The sequence below is a fragment of the Pavona decussata genome, unplaced genomic scaffold, assembly GCF_977016875.1.
Source record: "Pavona decussata unplaced genomic scaffold, jaPavDecu1.1 SCAFFOLD_2, whole genome shotgun sequence".
In the NCBI taxonomy this organism is placed as follows: domain Eukaryota; kingdom Metazoa; phylum Cnidaria; class Anthozoa; order Scleractinia; family Agariciidae; genus Pavona; species Pavona decussata.
Window position 1 is genome coordinate 492,880 of NW_028145426.1, and position 17,305 is coordinate 510,184.

Consider the following 17,305-nt stretch of genomic DNA (forward strand, 5'->3'; position numbering starts at 1 on the left):
GCGCGCCTAATATGGGAGAAACTCCGTGAGGCATTTCATGCCAAAATGAATTCTAATGCAGTATATAATTCAGTTTGCAAAAGCTCTACACGTACAACATCAAAAGGAAGGGTGAGTCTGGTGGAGATGGCAAATAACAGCTTCGTGCATTACTCATTACAGACAATTCATAACACGTTAGAGCTGTTTTCAATTGAGTGTCGAAAGTAATTTCTCGTTTGTTTTGGTTTTGCTTTACTTCGCTCTGTCGCTGGTTGGCAGAACTCGTGCCACTTTCTCAACCAATGAGAAACAAAACCAAAACCAATCATCACTAGCTCGCACGCGTTTTTCTATGCTTGGCGCCGGCTACATGTATTTGGTTCGAATTCTGATTAGTTCATTGCGCTGTTTACGACTTTTGCAATTGGCCAGGGCGCTCAGGGTAATTACTTCGGTTTTAGTTTTACGACACTCAACTGAAAGCTGTTCTAAACGCCGTCTCAAATTAAAGTCACGACAGCTGATGACAAACAATTTCAACTATTCAAGTGTTGTTCATTCGGGTTAAAAGGGTTATAATTGGCATACGATAACCCACCCAATTTTGGAATGACCGTCGTTTGCATGGCTGTACACCACTGTTTCATGAACGTTGTATAAGAAAACGCCAACGCTTTATAAACGGGTGTAACAACTGTACGTTTTTCTATATCGCGTACCTTAACGCCAGCCATTGGGTACGAAATGTTCAACTTTAATAACCAGTGTTATTATCAGATGGACTTTTGACTGGCGCAGCTACTCTTCCATTTTTCATTTAGTCTTAATGTTCTAAAGTGCGAGTTCTGTCATGTTCCACACCGTAACTAGAGAAGGTGGCCAAGAGTCAGGGTTCGCAATACCTTGAACAAAGTCTCTAACCATAGCTTTTGCCCTTTTGAGCCCTACTGGTCATCTCGGATCAAAGTACATTTCATCCCCTGGGGGTTCTTCTTGCGGATCATCGCTGGGGCCATTCATGTTTTCTTCGATGTGGTGCTCCAGGGACGCCATGTCAGTTCCTTCTAGTTGAGTTACGGCCTAGATGAGTGATAATAAAAGAAGATTATGTTCCGTGCAGATGAAGTTATAGAAACTTACATGGGAAAATCTCTTGTACAGAGGGGAGGGTCGCATTAACTGTTTTGACAGCATTGAATTAACCGCCAACAAACCAAATGAGTATTCTCCTGTACAAACAACTACTAATGTTTGCCCTGAACGAAACCAAACATCAAAGATTTAAATTGAGGAAATTGAGTACCAACCAAATCAACCTGATAAGGAACAAAGATTCCTAGCGCAGTGTGGTGAATTGTAATGATGATTCTAAGAATGTTACTAAGAATGATGATAATGATGACGATGGTGTAATGGTTAGAAATATATCAGTTTCCGTCGTAACACTTTTTTTATTGCACGTTATAACTGTGAACAGCATACACCATCATACAGCAGATCGGTTCAAATAAGAGAATTGCATCAAAACCAAAAAAAAAAAAGTTTCCTGACCTTTAGCGGGTGCCGCGCTCCACAACAACAAAGAAACAAACAAACAACTACCTCAATGACAATTTCATTACAGATGACAACGTTTTTTGCGCGGTTTTCCTAGAGCAAAATGAAGCTCTTTGTAGTTATTTAACATTTTTGTTGCATTAAAACAGTAACAATTTAAAAAAAATTCAGAGCGGGCATTTAGACAGTTTTTTTTTTCCATTGATGGTTTGCATGTGATGGCATGGCGGCCATGTTGGTGTACAGGAACAATAATAAAACAATATTACACCATCACATTTATTTCATATACCACACGTTCGACATTCAAATCCTAGCAGTATGCAGGATATTTGTCTAATGAACCTAGTTTAATGGCCTTAGTTCCTTCGAGTTTCCTGTAGCTCAGTGGTAGAGCATCCGAACCAGTAATCGGAAGGTCTTAGGTTCGACTCCTGATAGGAGCACTCGGATAACTTTTTTGCGAGTATGCCTGTGTCACTTTTAAAAATAATACATCATTTTCAATAATTTTCTCCTCCGTGAAAGAATTTTCTTTTGTTTTGTACGCCAACATGGCGGCAATGCAAACCACCTATACTACTCGACACGACTAAAGGTTTCGAAAGCCAGCAAAACAACACATGAACTGCAACGACAACATCAACAACTACAACAACGAATTACCTGTCCATTCCAAAAGAGTTTAAAAGTTGGCAGTGAAGTGATTCGTTGTTGGTATTTCAAAACCTTGTGATGATAGAAAGAAGGCTGATAAATATGAAGTTCAATTGTATACATCGTTTACAGTGCAATACGTAAATTGTTGGAGGCGGCGTGACCCAGAGGTCCCCGATTCAAGTCTCACCCTGACCACTCTGATTTGTTTCATGGTAACCCCAATTTCAAATAAAAGACCACGCTTAGTAAATAGCCAACTGGTTTGCCTCCCATCGGTTGTCAGTATGTTTTGTTCAGTTTGCACGGCCTTGATTGACTGTCATTGACATGTGCAATATCAATTAATTTAATAAGGTGTCTCGAACGTTTATATGAAATTTCTAAAATGGACAAAATAAAAACGCTAACCTCTTGCTTGCAATCATTAAATGAAACCTTGTTTGTTTGTTACGCAGCTGAATGAATGTAAATTGTTTCTCAAAACTAAAAGAAAGGTATTAACAATCACAAAACAAAAGCCTGGATTTCACGGCCGCCAAACTACTGAGAAACAAATACTTGATTTTGGCCGCCGTAAAAGTGATTCAAGAGCTGAGGTTTCGAGCGTAAGCGCTTTGTCAGAGCGAATCAAATTACCAATGCAAATATTCGTTTCCACTGCCCCACCGACACAGCAACTTAGTTTCAAAAGAAACTACCGCCCTTATCTACTGAGAAAACAGGCTAAAAACACGAGCCTAGCAGTTTTCCCCCCTCTTTATTTTCTTTCAATTAATGCTATTGGAGGTTTGCATTTGTTTGTGTTTTTAGGTGTAGTATTTTAATAAACTTAAAACCTCAAAATAGTTTTTTCTAATTGCAAAATTTAGCCAAAAAACAAAAACAACAACAAAACAACAACAACAGTGGTAATGCTAACTTTGACTATACAAACCTTCAATTCGTCAACATTGACGCGTACAAACAGAGCTTGTCCACTCATTCCATATTTCGCATTCAGTGAATCGTATGAGTCCGATACAGACCTGCATAAATTGCACCTGAAAATAGGTGATATAAATTGTATGTGTTGAGTCATTTTCCAAACGCCTCTGTTAAAGGCTGCGTCTATAGTTATCAGAATTATCTCGAGAAATACAGCACGAAAACGAGGAATAGGTTTATTTTTTAGTTATTTGACCTCTAAGCCTGATTAAAGAAAACTTTAGACTAAGGTAAATTCCGAGAGCTTGTAAAACTGAATTGAATAGGCCATGTCCGAGTTGCTTTGAACCTCACTATGAAAGCGAGGCCAAGTGCAAAGTTTTATTGTAAATTAGTCTTCATTCACATGTAAACAAAACTTATGTTCGCCCTTAGCCTCGTTTTCGCAATGAGGTTCAAAGCAACTCGGAAATGGCCTGTTCAATTCAGTTTTACAAGCTCGTGAAAGAAAAGAAGTCCGTAGGACATGCAACGAAAATTACAAATGATAACAAGACAAATAAATTCTCACTCACCAAGTAGCGTAAAACTGTACAACAACAAGTTTGTCTTGTTCACTCAAAACCTCCTCCCACTCATCAATTTTAGTGATGCTCCTCACGTTAATCACTAAAATATAAACCTTTGCTTTATTATCGCCACAATTATGATTGATTATATTAATAAATTAGCACACTGGTGGCAAGATTATGCCAATACTGCAACTACAGTTCTGTTCGAAAAAAAAAGGTAAGCGGTAAGAAATTCCGTGCTTTGCTTTATTGCCTCCCACCAGTTGTTAGTATGTTATGTTCAGTTTGTGCGGCCTTGACCGTCAATGACATGTGCAATATCAATTATTTCTAACAAAGTAATTTCGCCATTCAGCAAATTACACGGCAGAGAGTACCATAACATTTGTCTGTTGCAACGCGTACTTTAATAGTCGCCTTCTTCTGTGATTTACTGGTTTCAGTGATGCAAGTCACTGTGAAGGCGATTCTCGCTTAGCTGATATGTCCGTTTTAGACTAAGTTAGACCTTGTCTGGTTCCCAGCCTTCCAAAAAAAAAAAAAAAAAAAAAAAAAAATTTGGCGTATTTTCTTAGGTAAACAGTGAGCAGAACTAGGTGTCACTGCAATTTAGAAATGCCAAGGTTGACTGTCAGAACTACAAACTACATGCAAGTCCTTGCAGATGAATATTAGAATGCCATTAAGAGGTACAGGTTATAAAAGGAGCTCCATCCAATCACTACTATTCTAATAAAGCCCTGGCCGTTGCTAGCACAGGAAAAGAAAATGACCTCGGCAGAAATTGAAAACGTACACGGCCTCAGTGGCATTCATAACATATTCTTATTGCTGCGAATTATTATTATCACTCACGACCTGATCCCATCTAGCCTCGTAGCTTAGTAGATCTTAATTCGGAGGTTGTCGCTTCGATTGTCACCCAAGGTCTAAACTTTTTTTTTTGCTCGTGTGGCTTCCTATTTCCTTCCTTCACCTCTGCATTTAATATTAGCCGCATAATTAATTCTGTGAATCACCATTGTGTCATAAATGCTGCGTGGCACAGCATTCATTGTACTCTTCGACTGAAAGATTTCGTATAGCACAGCAGAGTTCGACTCTTGCACTCAAATTTTAACCATCAAAGAATACGCAAAATTTTAATAAAACAGGGAACAAACTGAGCAAACGCTGTTGCATGTGTAATCACTATAAATGCAGGTCCAATTACAGTTTATTTCTTAACTCTATAGGTAGGGTCTATAACTAAAAGACTCATTTAATTGGTTCCCGCTACCACATAAAAAAATATTGCAAAATTGCACACATTTCATTCCGAGTAAACTGATAAATGCAGTAACGTCTTTTCCTTTTTTGCTTCTCGTTGGACAAGAAACAAACAAACAAACAAATAAACAAACTTACCTGTCCCCTCTCCGTGGGTTAGTATTCCTTGCTGATCTGCTCTCTGTACCACAAGCGCTGCACGCGGCGCTAGACCTACACATAATTAATGCAACTCGGCAATAAATGCAAGTGAAGTGCAATTGGCAATGGATGGCATGAGACAAGGAAGAACAAAACTGTTGTCAGACGGTGGGCCTGGCGTGCTTATCACAAAACATACGCAAACAAACAAACAAACAAACAAAAAAACTGTGGATGTTTTTTTTTCTTTTTTTTTTTTTGTTAAATTTATATAATATTTATTGAAATTTATCATTTACAGAGCAGTTACTGTTTCATTGACAATATTATATATAGGTTAAAATAATAACAATTGATACATTTTACACAGTTACCCCATTTCTATTTTTAAGCAAATCAAATAATTCAAATAATAATAATAATAATAATAATAATAATAATAATAATTCAACTAATTTAACTAAATAAACCAATTAAACCAATTAAACCGAGCAACATCAGATAAAAAAAAAAGAATAGTAGATTAGGCGAATCAGCTTTAAAGACTTTTCACGTAGTTATCAATTTCTTCTCATTTGAATATCCATTTCTTTTCATAAAACTTTTTCTTACTTATTTTTCTTTCAATATTATATTTGATAGCTATCGTGTTCTGAAAACCTTGTATTTTAGGATGTATTTGTGTTCTTCTACAGTCCCACAAAAACAGTTTTCCAATGATAATAAAGTAATTAAGCAGCATATGTGAAGGGCATGGTGTTGAAAGTATTCCGAATAAGACATTTTCCAAAGTCAGGTGAACCACCTGATTTGACAAGCGGTGCCAATACAATTCAAACTCGTTCCAAAACTGCCTAGCATAAGTGCATTGATAAAGTAGGTGATATAGTGTTTCTCGCTCAGTTTCGCAGAAAGTGCATAATTCGTCAACTCTAAAACCAATTTTGCATAATTTCGCGTTTGTGTAGAGTATATTATTGAGAATTTTATACTGAAAGGCCTTAACGTACGATTCGAGTGCAACAGCGTGAGGCAAAATGAAAGATTCTTTCAATAAATCATCTGATATATTAAAATCGCCTTTCCACTTATGAACAATATTAGGAGGCCGTGATTTCTTCGCAACAAATAACGAATAGTAATCTTTCGATTTCTTCTTTTTCACATCAAAAATGCTGTTATTTATCTGAAGCGAAGAAGGCGTTAGTGGGTGGATTTGATCACGCGTATTTTTTAAGAAATCAGGTATTGAGTGTCGAAGGCCCGCCCACTGTAGAATGCTAATTTTTCCAATTTTATTTGAAACGTAACCAAAGGAATCGTTGATATTCGAATCAAGTCGGAGATCACGTATGTAAATAAATCCGGATTCATAGAAATTTTTGTAAAAAATGGGCTTTTTATCTATTCTTGTTTCTTTATTATTCCAAATAATATTTGTCCAATTTATGTCAGTAGCGAAACTGTCGCGAAATTGTGACCACCACAGAAGAAGCTCTCGATAAAACTGGGAAGTGAATGTATAATCCTTAACGTCATAGTTACAATTTAAAAAGAACAGTCCTCCAACTGTTTTCAATTGGTGTTGTAAGTACCGCTTCCATGTCCCATCGTTTGCGTTGAATATTCGTTTAAGCCATGCCAATCTCAAAGCTTTAACCATGCTTTCTAAATCAATCATTTTTAGTCCACCTTCCCCATAATCATTTATTGTTGACACACGCGTTACTTTATCTGTTCCATTCCATAAGAATTTGAATAGCAATTGATTTAATTGTTTCACCAGCTCATTGGGTGTTGGCAGGAGTGAGCATACATAAACAAATTTGGGAATTAGAAAGGATTTTATTATCGTCACTTTACCAAGGATTGAAAGACCTCTGGAAGACCAAATGTTTATCAGTTTTTTAATACTATCCAGTCTTTCGATGAAATTCTTTTCTTTGAGCAGTTTTAGGTCATAAGTGAAGTATACTCCGAGAGCTTTTATTGGTTCTATAGGCCATCTAATTCCAAAAGGTTCTGTTTTATTTTCTTTGGATGCTCCGATCCACATACCCTCGGTTTTTGCGCAATTAATCTTAAGGCCCGAAATGTCCTTGAAAATGTCCAACAATTCAAATAAACTTTTGGCCGAGTTCATATCCGAGAGCACTGCAGTAGTGTCATCCGCGTATTGCAATAGCTTTGTTTCCTCATTCTCGATAGAGATTCCTTTTATCTCCTTATTTTGACGAATGGCAATTGCAAGAGTTTCCACAACTACTATAAAAAGATACAGCGAGAGTGGATCACCTTGCCGGACTCCGCGTTCAAGCACAAAATAATTTGAAGCAGTTTCATTATTTATAGTACAGCTCTGTATGTTTTTATAAAAAGAGAGAAAGAAAGAAAGTTAGAAAGTTATAAGAAAGTTAGGTCCGAAATTAAAGGATTCAAGACATTCGAAAAGAAAGTCCCATTCCACGCTATCAAAAGCTTTTTCAAAATCAATAAAAATCATTAGTCCTGGAATATTCTCTTCAACAGTATAATCCATTATATCATAGATAGATCGAATTGTTTCGCCTATATAACGATCTTTAACGAATCCTGTTTGATTGTGATGAATAATCTCTGGTAACACATTTTTAGTTCTCGAAGCGATTACTTTGGACGTTATTTTTGCATCTACGTTGACTAGCGAAATTGGACGCCAGTTTTCAAGGAATGCACGGTCTTTTCCTTTCTTCTCAATTAGAGTAATAACTGCTTGTTTTTGGGATGAGGACATCTCACCTTTATCAAAGCACTCATTTACACATCTTATAAAACTATCACCCATTAGAGGCCAGAACTTTCCATAGAATTCAATAGGGATGCCATCATTCCCTGGTGTTTTGTTGTTGTTAAAAGAATCTAGAAGGCGAAAACATTCCTCGGATGTAATTTTACCCTCGCATGTGATTTTCTGTTCCTCAGAAAGTTTTGGAATATTTAATTCACTCAAAAAAGCGAGTCTTTTTAACGCAATATTTGGATCATTGTTACCAGTTTTATACAAATTATGATAGAAACGCTCTTGTTCCTTCAGAATGCTAATTGGATCCGTATTAATAGCACCGTTTATGTAAAGTTTTCGTATGTGTTTCTTTACGTGATTCCTTTTTTCCAGATTCAAGAAATATTTAGTACTTTTTTCTCCATGTTCATGCCATCGAGCACGTGCACGTATTATTATTCCTTCTGTTTTCTCTTCGTAGAGCGCCTCTAATTTTTCTCGTATTGTGTGATAGTGAGTAATGTTAGAATCACTTGTGTTTTTTTCTAATGTTTCCTTTGCTTTGTTTAGTTCCTTTTGAAGAGTTTTTTCCTCAACATCTCTTTCTTTCGCTTTCTTTTTTGAGTGTGAAATAGCGTGACGTTTAATGTTATATTTAATCCAATCCCAGGTTGAGCGGTCGTCTGACAATTCCTTTTGCCCTTCTGCAGTCCAAATTGGGATCATTTCTGTGACACTCTTTACATACTCTTCATCAACTAACAGAGAGCAGTTCATTTTCCAATATCCCGAACCTCTTAGTTCGGTTGCCAATTCTTCTGTATCTAAAGTAATTGCATCGTGATCTGTTCTAATTGCGGGAATAATATCAGTTGATTTTACAAGGTCATTTAAATTGTTTGAAATTAACCAATAGTCTAAGCGGCAAAAGATTTTGGGAGATTTTTGGCTCCACGTATAACTTCTTGTGTTTGGGTTCTTAATTCTCCATATGTCTACTAAATCAAGCTCGTTTTGTAAACAGTCAATACGTTCCACAACTGATTTTCGTTGATTTAGATTTCCTCCTTTTTTATCACAAGCTGGATTGAGGGGGCAGTTAAAATCGCCTCCCATAATTATCTCTTCCTCGGTGTCGAGATTTTCCTTTCTCAATATATCATGTAGATTGTTTACGAATTCTATTTGATCTTTGTCTTTGTTTGGAACATAAATATTTATTAAAACATACCTTGAATCTTTTATATCGGCTTTTAAAATTATATATCGTCCCATGGGGTCCACGATTGTATGCTGTATTTTGCAATCAAAACCGTTTTTTATCAAAATTGCCACTCCACGTGAATTGGAGCTACCGTGACAGGCAATAAGCTCTCCGCCCCATTCATTTTTCCATTGAACAATTGTTTCAGCAGTGGAATGAGTTTCTTGTAGAAAGGTTATGTCTGCATTGCGTAAAGTTGCTTATGCCCTTCACATTAAGCGAAATCAACTTAAAAGACATCGTACTTGCGGAAAGTAACATTGGGACTGCAGAACCATTAATCAACAGAACAAAAGATGATAGCAGGCAATATAAATACATGCAAATCACAAATGCAAGAAGTAAGCAATTTAAAAACAAACGATTCGCCGATGTTGCTCGGACTAAATGTATGATGCTAGTAAACCTAAAGGGGAAAAAAAGATTATATTCAAAACGGAAAAATAGGAAAACGATATAACAAATGCAAATAATAACTAAAATTACTAAAGACCTAATGTGATAGCAAGTAAACAAAAAAGGTTTCACGAGCGATCGAACAAGCATAGTCTAGTAACGGTGTGTTTGCCTCCTGAAAACCGGTCGTGTAATTTAATAAAAAAAATTGATGATGATTGAATAATGTAGTATATCTAGGTCTGTTCATTTTTCCTTACACCAACGACTTATGAGGTATTAATTAAAGGATATGAGGTAAACAGTCTGTGGCGACCGCTTTTCTTTCGAAGAAGGGCGCGCGGAAACGACGATTACAAAGGCCAAAAGTCTAACATAATCCGTATCGGCTCTGTTTATTTTAAGTCACTAACTGAGATCAGGCGATCACTGAAAGGCAGAAAATCAACAAACATACATACAGCTTGAGGTAGTCCTACTGTTGAACCGCATACAAGACCGTCAAAGACTGTAAGGCTACTAATCTGCACGGGTTGCGTGAGAAATTACTGTCGCTTCGAGCGAAGCTAAAACCTAGTCAAGACGTTCAGCGACGTCTCAGCTCCACGTGGAGCTTTAACAGTCCCGTATGAAAAGGCGTCATGACACGTGATGTGTCTCGTTGCGTAACGCAATGCCTAAACGGTTGGGAGGCCGTTACATGGCTCCCCCAGACATGGTAAAATGTATGAAATTACAGTAAACAAATATGAATAAAACTAAATGTTCTCAGAGTTCACTAAGTAAATGTCTCTCTTTCTGAGAATTGTTCTGGCTCCCCGACGGGGTCGTACTCTGGTCATTAAGGTCTACTCCAAATCAACCGTTACTTCTATCTTCATCTTGTCGGTAAATCAGGATCAACTTGTGGATAGGTCTGTCAAATACCTTTCTGGTACCGGATCGAGTAACAAGCAGACGGACTTTACGAACCAGGCCATCATCGCTGGGCAAAACTTCGGTAACTTTCGCAAGTGGCCACTGGTTTCTGGGGCATGTTTCGTCACGGATCAGGACGACATCACCAACTTGACTGTTAGGGCTGGTTTCGTTCCATTTCTGGCGTTTTTGCTGCAGCATGCAATATTCTCGTTGCCAGCGACCCCAAAACTGTACCGTCAGGTACTGCACTCTGCGCCACCGTTTCTTCGTGTAAAGATCTGGCCGCGAGAAGTTTCCTGGAGGTGGTAACACCACTTTTGCTTTAAAGGTGAGCAGGTGGTTCGGTGTGATTGGTTCAGGCGCATCTGGATCTGACAAATTGTCGATCGTAAGTGGGCGACTATTTACGATGTTTTCTGCTTCTGTGAACAGCGTTCGTAGAGCTTCATCATCTAATTGCTGGGCGTGGTCTTGCAAAAGGCTTGAGAGAACTGCACGTACGGTGCGAATAAGTCGCTCCCATATGCCGCCCATATGGGATGCAGTTGGCACGTTCATTCTGAACTCGATCAGATCGCAATCTTGTGTCAGGAGAAAGTTCTTGATTGCATCAGTATTGACTTCTTTCAAAGCAGCACTGAGCTCGTTTTTGCCTCCCACAAAGTTTGTTCCTCTGTCGCATCTCAGTTCCCTAACTTTGCCTCTTCGATTGACGAAGCGTCTGAGAGCATTGATAAATGAATCTGTTTCCATTGTGTTTAACGTTTCCAAATGAATGGCTCGAGATGATAGGCATGTAAAGATTATACCCCAACGCTTTAGTTCTTTTCGACCCTCTTTGATGTACCAAGGGCCGAAAACATCCATGCCTGTATACGTGAAAGGCGGGGCAGGAGTAAGCCGTTCTTCAGGAAGGTTAGCCATCTTTTGGACTTGAGCAGATCCGCGTAACTTGCGGCAAGTAACACATCTCTGAAGCAGATAGGAGATAGAAGACCGACCATTGATTATCCAGTAACCGGCTTGGCGAAGTGCATTGTGGGTCATTCCACGGCCCTGGTGGTGCTGGTCTCTGCTGTGGTAGTATCTGATAAGGAGCTCTGTGATATGACTCTTTTTAGGGACGATAATTGGATGTTTCACTTCAAAGGCTAAGGCAGCTTTCTTGAGTCGACCCCCCACTCTGGGTAATCCGTTTTGGTCAAGAAAGGGATCCAGCCTGAAAAGTGAGCTTGTCTGTTTCAACTTTTCGTTTCTGACGCGGGCGCTGTTGCGGTTCTGGAACATGTGGTCACCCTCATTTAGCTTTTGGAGAACCAGGATCTCTTTCTCGAAGTAACGTAACTGCACTGACTTGAGAATAACTTCCTCTGCTAAGTGCATTTCTTCCACCGTTGGCGGGCCAGCTACTGGTCGTTTATTGTACTGCTTGTTAGGTCGAATCTTTTCAATCATTCTCTGGATAGAGACGATGCTTCTTTTCAGGCGGTCGAGCGCTGAAGAATGGTTGAAGCGTTCTAGTTCTAGACCTTTGGGGAAGAGTTTCTCTTCTTTCCACTTGGTAACTTCGTGGTTCGCAATGAGAGCCGTTGCTTTGCATTTCTTTACCTCTGGGTCTTCAGGATTCAAATCAGGAGCAGGGTCATGGTTCACCACCGACACTTGATTCTTCCAGAGGAAGTCGGGACCTTTGAACCACAGTTCATTTTCCGAGAGTTGTTTGGCAGTTATGCCTCTTGAGGCAATATCAGCAGGGTTGTCAGAGCTGGAGACGTAAAGCCATTGTGTTGGATCTGAGCTGTCACGGATTTGCTGCACGCGGTTTGAGACATACGTATGGTAGCGTCTTGCTTCGTTGCGTATATAACCCAGAACGACGGAGGAGTCAGTATAAAACACCTTCACTAGATCGAAGTAGTTCAAATCTCTGCTAAGCATTGACGCCACATTGACTGAAATCACGGCTGCAGTGAGTTCACGACGTGGAATTGAAATAGACTTTAGCGGTGCTACTCTCGCTTTACCCATAAGGAGGCTGACATGTACTTGATTCGCATTGTTTACAAGGCGCAAATAGGTTACTTGACCCAGGCCTACGTCACTGGCGTCGGAGAAGCTATGCAGTTCTGTGGTGACCGGTTCACCAAAATCGCAGGGTTTGACACATCTTGGGATCTTGATATTCTCTAAAAGGGGTAACTCTGATCTCCACTTTTCCCATCGTGAATGAATGTGGTCTGGTACAGGATCATCCCAATCGATGCCGTCACGGCACAGTTCCTGGAGTAACTGTTTCCCCACTAAAATCACTGGCGCCACAATGCCTAATGGATCGTATAATGAGCTTACGGATGATAGAATCCCTCGGCGAGTGAGAGGTTTGTCTTTAAGCTGAATACAGAATCCAATCGTGTCGGACTCTATGCACCAGTAGGTACCCAGTGAGCGTAGGACAGGCAGAATATCATGCCGGAGATCCAGATCCTTAAGGTCTTTCGAGCGATCTTCAACAGGTAGAGCTTCCAACACTGTCTTACTGTTACTTGCAAACTTGTGTAAGCGCACATTGACGGTTGCACACATGGCTTGAGTTTTCTTGATAACCTTGATGGCGTTTTCAGGCGTGTCAAAAGACTTTAGTCCATCGTCCACATAGAAATCATCTCGTAGGAAATTCGCTGCTTCCGGACCAAACTCTTGTCGCCCAGTTTCAGCTGTCATTCTTAGACCAAAGTTGGCAACGCCCGGGGAAGAGACAGCCCCAAATAGATGGACATTCATGCGATACTCAATGATTTGGCCGTCCAGGTTGTTATCCTTGAACCACAGGAATCTCAGGTAGTCTCTGTGTTCAGGGTTTACGTAGAAACTATGGAACATCTTTTCTATGTCGCATGTCACTGCTACTTCTTCTTTCCGAAATCGTGACAGTACACCAATGAGAGCATTCATCATGTCAGGTCCTTGCGGGAGGAGTTTATTGAGAGACTGATTGTCGAAGACAGCACTGCAATCGAAGACTATCCGAATCTGGTCAGGTTTCTTCGGATGGTAGATGTCAAAATGCGGAAGAAACCAGACTTTGCCTGCTTCGGTCTTAAGTTCCTCTGAAGGGACGGCACTGGCGTGATTTCTGTCGAAGAGGTTTTGCATAAATTCGGTGTAGTGGTTCCATAGTTCTCCATTTCTTAGGAACTTTCTCTTGATGCCTAGTAATCTCTTCAAACATTGTTCACGATTATTTGGCAGAGAAACAGTATCTGTTTTAAAAGGCAACGGCATCTCCCAGTTTCCCAAATCATTTTTGTGTATGCCAGTGGTAAGGATTTCACTGAAGCGCTTGTCTTCTATGCTTTCACCTTTCTCAGTGCCTGGGATGTTTCGGGCATGGTAGAGTTTACTATAATCCAACTGCATCATCTCTCTTATTTGCTGAGGCGAGGTAACGTCTTTAAGGTGCTGTCTTGTGGCGAAGGACACTATGGACTCTTCTTTGAAACGGTTGCTTGTTGGCACAGTGAAAACATTCTGAGGGTATTCACTTTGTACTGTGATGCGGTTTACTGAAGCACAGTTCAATGTTTCTTCTTCTTTGTCGACGCAAACTGGACCAATGATCGTCCAGCCGAACTTGTATTCTTCAGCCCAAGGTTCATTATCGCTGCCATAAATAATGCGCAGTGGCTGGAATGCTGAAGGAATGTTACGGCCAATTAATAAGCCTATCTCCACATTGGGACGGTAATGAATGTGACAGGCGATTTCTTCCAAATGCTTCCAAGATCTGGCTATTTCTGGTGTCGCAATGTCTCTCTGACTAGCTGGAATATTCTCTTGTGAATAAGCAAAAGGAATCTTGATGGCCTTGTGACGATTTTCGGTGTCTTGGATTCGTAGACCATTGACTTTCTTGGTGCGGACACTGTTCAAGCCTGTGATCGTATTGATTTCAAGGTTCACTTCTTGGCCTTCGACCTTAAGCTTCTCGAGAAGGGGTTCAGTGATAAAGACATCTGTTGACTGATCGTCCAGCACTGCATAGGTGGGTACCTTTGCTGAGGGATTGTCTTGGTGGAAGACTTCGATCAGGACTATTCGAGCACAGGATCGCGCTGGCCGTCCTTGCCCGCAAACTTGAGAACAGGCGGAGCTAGTTTGACTGGTGTCCTTTTTCTTATGTCTGGTCGGGTCATGCAGTATAGTGGCGTGCATCTGCTTGCAAATCTTACATTCCAACTTGTCTCTTTTGCAGTCCTTCGAGACATGTTCGTTAGAGCTGACACATTTTAGGCAGATCCTGTTTTTCAACAAGAAATCTTTGCGCTCCTCATAGCTCAGTTTCTGAAACTGTTCACAGTCATTCATAGCATGAGATTTCATCTTGTGATAGAAGCAATAAGTGTTAAGCTCCGCAGGGGTGCTAGGGTCTGGTTTCTGAGCTTCAGTTGCAAAAACATTCGATGTTTGGTTTAACTCGACTGGAGAGGTTACTTCACTATCAAGTTCTGTGCCACGGGTGCTGGTTAAAGCACTGCCTGCAGATCGTTTACGAGGTGTACGGTTGGAGTTCTTAGAGCGGTCTGACTGTGTTGAGCTGCTCGCTCCTGAAGTGAGAGTGATCTGAGGAATGTTTGTCCGTTCAGCATGATAACGTATTTCCTGCACAAAGTTTTTAAAGGAGGGGAAAGCATCTTTGCCATTGCTTTTCTGAAGCTTTAGCACCTTGTCTGACCACTTGTTCTTGAACCAAGCAGGAAGTTTTTCAACGAGGCTTTGGATCTGTGACGGGTAGTTGAGAACTCCTAGGCCGCTCATGTGCTGACTTGCAATCTGAACTTGGTACAGAAAGTCACTAAATTCCTCTAAAGCAGCAGCGTCATATGGAGGAATCTTTGGCCAGTTCGCCAATCTTTTCTCAAAACTGGTACTAATAATCGCAGGATGACCAAACCGTTCCTTGAGAATTGTACGTGCTTGCTTGTACGCGCTGTCTGGGTCTTGAACAAGGTACTGCAGTTGTTCGATAACCCTTTTGGCTTTACCATCCAGATATTGGTATAATAAGTGCAGTTTCTGCTGGGCTGTAATAGGTATTGAATCGATTAAGCTGTCGAACGCGTTCTCCCACAGGAAGAACTTTGTTTGGTCTTGCTCATCTCCCTTAAACACATCCGATTTAGCCTGCGGTAGACGTTGTAGCTGTGTCAATCTGGTTAAAGTGTCACTGAAATCTATCAGGTAATCTTGTGGTGGAAGGGTTTGAACTGGATCGGGTGATGGAATAAAAACTGGTGGATTTCAACAAAAGCCTCTTGAAGATGTGAGACCTGGTCTGTCCGTGTGGGGCGTGGCAAAGGTTGTTGGGACATTAGATCCAAAGCTAGCTCTCGTGTTTGCACTGGTATAGACCGTTTTGCATGAAGAGGGCGTTGTGTACTGAGTTAGGGGGACCTGTGTTCCAAGGCTGAATCTAGTGTGTGTACTAGAATAAACTGTGTTACTGGTGGGAGACGTAAACATTGGTGAGGCACTTGCAGTTGGAAATGCTTGAAAATTCTGCGGTACTGAAGGAACAAGTTCTGGTGTTGACGTAAGCCCTTCATTATTGTCCCTCAGGAAGGCGGGTATAGGATCGTACTGTTTGGTTGGCAGCAAGGGAGATTGAAAATCGTCCGCTTTGTCCTCTTCTTCCACAGCTTTCAGGTACACGGCCTCTTGCGCTCGGACTTCTCCAAGTTTCTTTTGAATTTTTAGCTGTTCTAACTTTTTCTCTTGCTCTGCGATGACTGTTGAAAACTTCAGTTTCTCTTCCAAGGCCACTCTTTTAGCTCTTACGTTTATCAGTGTGTCCCTGTGTGAACTTCCGCTTGATACACTTGACTTTCGCGAGTGACGAGATTTTTGAGAGAAAACAGAGTCATTGTCCTCTCGAACCTTCTTAATTTCATTTGCAGCTGTAGCACGAATGGACTTCCATGTATCCAGCAAATAGGCTTGCTTTTTGGTAGCACGCTGAATTTCAGTTGGGTCATCTGAAAGCTCTATCCACTCGTCAAATAATCGTAATGCATCATTTACTTCCTTTGTAACAACGGTGATTTCAGTTTTAATTTTACTTGTGTCTTGACCAGAGTGTACTAATTCTTCGAAGCTACTCAGTCTTGCGTGTAATTCGCGATCTTTGGATAACGCGGCGGTTTTCTTCAAGCCACTTTGATACTCCCGGCCTTTGGCCGTGAGAGTCCTGGACCTCGTGTTTTCTTCCGGTATGTCAGTAATTTTACTCGACGAAATTTCAATTATTTTTGGACGCGGCGACGCATCTTCCAACGAAATAAAAGGCACATCACTAACCTCTGTTCCTGTTAAGGCGACATTTTCTTTCGATGTTGTATTTGGCATGTCTCTAAGGTTGCTTGGTTTGATGAGGAATTCATCTGGTGTTAGTCCGATTCCAGTGTCACTTTGTTGATCTTGGTAATGTTTTTGTGAATCCATGTTTTTTTATCCGTGAGGAATTTCCAGTCTTTGACTGTGGCGACCGCTTTTCTTTCGAAGAAGGGCGCGCGGAAACGACGATTACAAAGGCCAAAAGTCTAACATAATCCGTATCGGCTCTGTTTATTTTAAGTCACTAACTGAGATCAGGCGATCACCGAAAGGCAGAAAATCAACAAACATACATACAGCTTGAGGTAGTCCTACTGTTGAACCGCATACAAGACCGTCAAAGACTGTAAGGCTACTAATCTGCACGGGTTGCGTGAGAAATTACTGTCGCTTCGAGCGAAGCTAAAACCTAGTCAAGACGTTCAGCGACGTCTCAGCTCCACGTAGAGCTTTAACAGTCCCGTATGA

The 17,305-nt window shown here is 40.5% G+C and overlaps 2 protein-coding genes across 2 annotated transcripts in view; both read right to left on the bottom strand.

Annotated features, from left to right (window-relative positions):
• Positions 1–46: 46 nt before the first annotated feature.
• The window catches only part of LOC146489856 (uncharacterized), a 51,931-nt gene continuing 34,672 nt past the window's right edge, over positions 47–17,305 (bottom strand). Inside the window, exons 13-17 of the mRNA XM_085115118.1 lie at positions 5,103–5,177; positions 3,699–3,792; positions 3,134–3,239; positions 2,206–2,268; positions 47–1,062 (exon numbers count right to left, since the gene is read on the bottom strand). Of these exons, the coding sequence (XP_084971244.1) occupies positions 934–1,062; positions 2,206–2,268; positions 3,134–3,239; positions 3,699–3,792; positions 5,103–5,177 (467 nt within the window). The 3' untranslated portion in view covers positions 47–933. The remainder of the gene's footprint in view (positions 1,063–2,205; positions 2,269–3,133; positions 3,240–3,698; positions 3,793–5,102; positions 5,178–17,305) is intronic.
• On the bottom strand, positions 9,873–16,945 carry LOC146489857 (uncharacterized). Its single transcript, XM_085129866.1, has 3 exons — positions 15,949–16,945; positions 10,486–15,735; positions 9,873–10,453 (listed from the first exon to the last, which is right to left on the bottom strand). Exons 1-3 carry the CDS (start codon positions 16,943–16,945, stop codon positions 10,446–10,448), a joined length of 6,255 nt encoding a protein of 2,084 aa, XP_084985992.1. The 3' UTR covers positions 9,873–10,445.